General features: G+C 40.8%; 1 protein-coding gene across 1 annotated transcript; it reads left to right on the top strand.

The window, feature by feature from the left end:
• The first annotated feature begins 2,220 nt into the window (after window positions 1-2,220).
• On the top strand, window positions 2,221-4,163 carry LOC124998021 (myeloid-associated differentiation marker homolog). The gene has a single exon (XM_047572135.1). The coding sequence runs from the start codon at window positions 2,428-2,430 to the stop codon at window positions 3,310-3,312; it is 885 nt and encodes a 294-aa protein (XP_047428091.1). The 5' UTR covers window positions 2,221-2,427; the 3' UTR covers window positions 3,313-4,163.
• Window positions 4,164-6,160: the final 1,997 nt, after the last annotated feature.

Genomic DNA, 6,160 nt, shown 5'->3' with positions numbered 1-6,160 from the left:
TTAAATTAGTGTTTAGTGTTCCTGTCTTTAGCAGCAGTAGAGCTCTGATCCTGGCTCCATGTTCCCCACCAGCCGTTCATACTGTTGAGGGATAATCATCTTGAATTACTACTTTTAATTCTTCTAAATTCTTTGGTTTGCTCTTTCAAACAAAGCTTTTGATAATCCACCACAGATTTTCAATGGGGCTCATGTCCAGGGTTTGATCTGGCCACTCTAAGACCTGGATCCTGTGCTCCTGCAGCCAGGTTCTACTGGTCCTGGATGTGTGGATGTTAAGGGGCTTTATCCTGTTGAAACATCCAGTTTGGACCTCGATGGAACAGAGCACGTGCAGAAAGGAGCATGTGGGTTTGGAGGATGACTCAATATTCAATGTGTCATCACAGACAGTGAGATGACCAGCAGCACTCATGCATCAAACCATGATGCTGCCTCCACCATGTCTGACAGTAGCTACTGTACATGATGGAGATGATGCTGAGCCTGGCCTTCTGCGTAGCCTCACATTAGCAGGAGGATGATAAAGCTGGAAACTGGACTCGTCTGACTAAGAATCTTCTTCCAGTTCCTGACTGTCCAGTTCTCGTGTCCTTGGGACTAATCTGGCCACTGCTGTTGGAGCCTCTGTGATGTTATTTGATAGTTTTCTCTGCACATGTGGATCAGGATGAAACCCCTGGACGTCCAGATCTTGGTGGATCCAACTAATGAAGGACTGCATCTGCACTTCCTGGTGATCTGGAGGCAGCTGTAGCCTTCTGGATGAGAATCTGTATCTTCAGACGTGTTTCCCGCGTTAGCTTCCTTGTTTTAGCCATTTATTTATTTATTTATTTTGTCTCCGAAGAACTTTTAAATGCATTGGCTTTATATAGACATGAAACACGGCAACAGAGCTTTTAATTAAAGCACGACCTTCATTAGTGGATCTTCTGTATTTTTTATGGAGCCAATCAATTTTAAGTTTTTAATGGTTGTTACTGGATTTGTTTAGTATTTTGTCTATGACTCTACTAAAAGAAATTGCCCTTAAAGACCTAAGAGTGATTCTTAATGCATCTCCACTATATATAGCACAGTACACAGCAAATACTTCTTGGTGTTAAACTAGACATACACTAGTAGAGTTAATTATACTCTGGGTAGAGTTAATCCATTATAATTAACTCTCAATCGATAAATAGTTGTTGTTAAAACCGAATGTAAAAAGAAAGTGTCGCTAAATCAAATCTCTAGGTGTAAATGTTTACTTACATTACTCTTCGGGCACCCGAAGTCATTTTGCAGCGATGAGCCACGGAAACTTTTACTCGTCGCGCTGTTTCTAACCACCCGAACACCTGCTTAATGAGCTAGCGGTTAGCATGGTTAGCATGCGTGCCTGGCTTCACTGTAACATTGAAAGTGCGTAACGGAAGTAAACGCTACGTTTGGCTCGACGTTTTGTCTGAGTGAGACGAGTCATGCACTTCGTAACCATGGATATAAAACGTGATAAGATGATGCTAATGGTTCGGAGTTGCTAGCTAGCGTGCTAACGTGATGCTAACGCTACATACATACACTGTGCCTTTTACTGTTGTATGTTCCAATATTTGTGGTGCAAGTTTGAAAATAAATGTTTTTAACTGCCAAACATGACTACCTTTTTATTTAAATAAAGTTTATTTTCCAAGTATTTTTTGTAGGATTATATAAGAATTATATTGACACCTTTTAAGTGTTATGGGGGTAACACTTGTTAAGAATTAGTCCTCTGAGAGAGTTAATTGCTAACACTACATAAAAGTGTTAAAAAACTAACACTGGTTGGTGTTAGGCAGTGTGTTAAATTTAACTACAAGAAGAGTCAAATTTACACTAACTTAGTGTAAAGGTACCAACACTCGAAAAAGTGTTAAATTAACACTCTGAGGTATGGTGACCCATATATACACTTTGAACGTGTTAAGATCAACCCTTACAGTGTTAATTTGGGTATGCTGATTTTACTGTATATATGAAATGAATGATTAATGATTAATGACATAACCGAGCTGCCCCTGGCTCTCCCTTTTGTCAACTCAGATACAATAAATCAGTTAAACACACAGGACATGATAAAAGCAATCTGCTGTTGAGGATGTGACCTACACCCTGTTGTGAACTGTGCCGAGGACCAGAGTCCAGTCAGTGTTACGAGGTGAAAGCGATGATGCCAGAGCGGCGTCCAATCAGAGTCAGACGAGGGGGCCATAAACAGCGCAGATAAGGAAGGTCCAGAATGCTCTGTTTGAACACATTACTTCACTCGTGTTTGGTTTTAAAGGAACTCGACTGGCTGGGCTTTTACATAGGTTTCTGGTTGGGGATTCAGAAGTGCAGGAGTACAGAATACTGACGTGGAGACGGAACAGGACTTTTTTTTTATTTTAAAGGCGCATCATGATTTATCGTGTGGACGTACGATCCCTCATCCAGCCCGTGGGCATCTTGCGAATAATAGAGGCCTTCCTGTCTTGTTTATGCTTCAGCCTGGTGGCGTCGGTGGGTCATAAGTCATCTCCCCACTGTCAACAAGACGAGCCAGGCTGCGTTGACAACTTCTGGGCGTGGTGCATGTTCACTTGGTGCTTCTGCTGCTTCTTCACGCTCCTCATCATCATCCTGGAGTTCACCACTCTCAGCTCTAAAGTGCCGTTCGCCTGGGATGACTTTACCACTGCCTTCGCGATGCTGGCGGGCCTCATGTGCCTGTCGGCCGGCATCATCTACCCCAGCTTCTTCACCTGCTCCACTTGCCACAAGGAGATCATTGCCTCCGCCATGTCCTCGGCTTGTTTCGGCGTGTACACGGCCGAAGCGTCCATGACCCTCTTTCGTCCCAGGGGGCAAACCATCGGCTTCCTCTCCACGCTGCCCGGTATAATGAAGATGCTGGAGACCTTTATGGCCTGCATCATCTTCATGTCCCTGGAGACGATGCACTACAACGACTACCCGGGGCTGAAGTGGTGTGTCTCAGTGTACTCTTTGTGTTTCATCTTCTCCCTCGTCATCATCCTGCTCAGCCTCCTACCGCTGAACTCGTTTATTCCGTTCTCCATTGACAAGATTGTCGTCGTCTATAACATCTTGGCAGCGCTGGCCTATTTTACAGCCATGGTTATCTGGCCAGTGTACAACTTCAGTAGTTCCAGAACTTATACAAAGGTCCGTCGTGATAAGGCAATAATAGTCACCGTCATGTCCATCTTCAACTTTATCGTTTACACCCTTGACTCCCTCTGTGCAGTACGGCTTGTATTCATCACCGGCAGAGCAGAGTGAGACGCCACTTTAACGATCATATAAACTGTATACTCTATAAACTGAGCACAAATCATGTTTTGGTGTCATTTTTTAAGTGTTTTTGCTTTTATATTGTTGTATATCATCTGCCAACGCTAGCACAATTAGCTACAGTAGCTACAGTTAATGATTACAGCTATAATAAAAAAAAAAGCCTGAAGAGACTAAAAGACTGATCAAACAAACAATAACACAGAGCTCCTCGTCTAGTTTATTGCACTAGGTCATATTCAAACTATGTGGCAAGAGAATCTAGGTGTGTTTTCACATTCATGCATTTGTTTGTTCATTTGGGGTTACTGCAGCTTTGACGTTTTATCTGATACACTAGTTTAAAAGAACAAAAAGTCTGGCCCCCAGTCACAAAATGTTGTTTTACGTTTTACATTTGTAAGTGGCTTCAAATGGAACTGATGAGCTTGTGGTTACAACATATAGAGCTTCCCGTACGCAAACTTTTTGACAATCATTGTTTAATTATCTCTTTTCAATACGTTATCAATTTCAATACGTTTAGTTGCGATTTAAATATGTTTTGTTGAAATTCAATCATTTTTGTTGCAATTACTTTTTGTTGCAATTCAATATGTTTTGCTGCAATTTAATCATTTTTGTTCCAATTCAATGACTTTTTGTTGCATTTCAATACTTTTTGTATATATGCCAATACTTCTATATTGTTTATTCTATTCAAGTTTTGCATGTTTATTTTTGTGTTTTATATTTATGTTTCCACAGTCCATTGTTTACTCTGTATACTCTATGTATGCTGTTGCTAACCGCAATTTTACCCATTCATTGTGGGACAAATAAAGGTTTTCACATTCTGATTCTAATTCTAACATTGACTGTTACTCTGGAAAAAGCACAGACGCTAACAGTTAGCACGCTAACGGCCAGTGTGACTTAATATTGGAAATGTAAGTCGTAATGAAAGAGTGAGATTATGGTGAATGTCAACATGTAAAGCTGCGAGCACAAGTCCACTGTCAGAATCAGAATCAGTATCAAAAGATTTAAGTACAAGAAGCCTTCTGCGTTTTGTTTCTATCATTTTTGTTGTTGTATGTAGGTGAAAAGTTTGTGTGGAGATTGTCAAGCTAATATTTTTTTTTTAACAAAGTCATTATAATAGTTTTAAACTGTTTTAAAGTTGTAAAAACAGTCTCTCAACTCCAACTCCGTTCTTCCCCATTAGAGGTCTTAGAAGCCAGAAGTCTTAGCACCAACAGCTGTTATCGGTTTTCCGGGGATAAAATGTGGAAATTGAAATGTAGAAAAGTATTTCATTGAGCGTCCTATAAAGGGTTAACCATGAGCACCAATAAGTTCCACGGCAAGAAACATTAAAACAAAGAAAGGAAGTGTTTGAGCTAGCTAGCAGTCAAGCTAGCAAGTGCACACATGAAAACATGGTGAGCCCATTAATTGAACAAGACAAATTAAAATTAGCTAGGAAGTATTTGAGCTAAGTTAGCAATTAGCCTGAATTTGACGCCTATTTTTAGCACAGTTTATTAAAATTAATGAACTGGAAAGGGTATATGGGTTTTCCCAAGTCTGCAACGTCACACAGCTCCCTACAGGAAATTAATACGACCCTATGATAACCAATAAAAACAAACAGTGAAATGTGGTGAAACCGATGGCAAGTAATTCAGTTATCTCAGCGCCAAGTGGAATCATTTCTCCACTCCACTATCAGAGTTCTGTGAGCTAAGCTAACGTAGCTGATTAGCTGCTAAACGTGGCTTCATATTTATGCTAAACATGCTAAACACATGCTGGTTTTTTGGTGATAAATTAAATTGCACTGCGCTGACAAACGCATCAGCTGATGGAAGGTGAGATGGGCCTGGACGAAACCAGAGGGAGGATCCCTGACGGCGTGGGAAAAGTGAAAACGAAAATCTTTTAATCCACAAGCAGCTGCAACATCTGGAGTTGGATTTGGCCTAAAGGTGTCATCTTTCTGTTTTTCCTATTCACCGTCCTTTCTTTCTCGGTTATGCAGCAGAAAGCTCAAAAGCACAACCTCGGTTAATTCTTTACTTTTTTAGCCGATTGGAAACTTAAAAGGACGTCATCCGAATCTCACACGTAATCCCGCTGCTATTGTCCCGGCTGGTAGACCAATCTGTGTGAGTGAACCAGGGTCAAACAGAGCAAGTGAAGCGTGGAAATGCTGCTCCCCTTCTCATGTCCCGTCAGTTGAAAGACATTTAAGCAGAATATTTATGTCAGACTGGACGACAGATTGCACGATTACAGCAGGGTTTGCTTTGGTTCGTCCATTCACCAGCTGGTATATTTCACATCGTCTCAAAACTTGAATTGAAATAATGAAAATCTGGGCTGCAGCGGCTGGAAAATAACGCAGCTTTTACGTATTCAGAACAAACTGCAGAAGAACGTCCAAGACTAACAAAGAGAAACTGTGGAAGGAAGGAGCCGCTCTGTGTTTCTCCACCTCCTTCTAACTCACTGTCATCTGAGGTGTTAATTATTAAAAACCCAGCAGGAATGCTGGTCGACATCACAGTCATTAACTAGAATAAGAGCTAAGAAGTATCAAGAAATAATCACGTTTGAGTTGGGAGTAGGTTTTGGAAAAAAAAGGGGTTATTTCACTGTATATTATAATTTAAGTCACAAATGTGTAATTGAGAATTGGAAACGATGAAATCCCAGCGTCCTCAAACGAGGACTTGGGGATTTGTTAAACTTTCACGTCATATTAAACTAGAAAAGTGAATAAGAATAAATAAACAAGTGTACTGACCCTTTTGCTACCAGTACATGGCAGATAAAAGTGTCTCATTATGAG

This window comes from Mugil cephalus, chromosome 20, assembly GCF_022458985.1.
Source record: "Mugil cephalus isolate CIBA_MC_2020 chromosome 20, CIBA_Mcephalus_1.1, whole genome shotgun sequence".
Classification (NCBI taxonomy): Eukaryota; Metazoa; Chordata; class Actinopteri; order Mugiliformes; family Mugilidae; genus Mugil; species Mugil cephalus.
Note: the sequence above shows the minus strand (reverse complement) of the source record. Positions and strands in the feature narration are given on the sequence as shown.

Excerpts from the sequence above, each read along its gene's own strand:
- LOC124998021 (XM_047572135.1), top strand. The coding sequence starts at position 2,428 with ATGATTTATCGTGTGGACGTACGATCCCTCATCCAGCCCGTGGGCATC.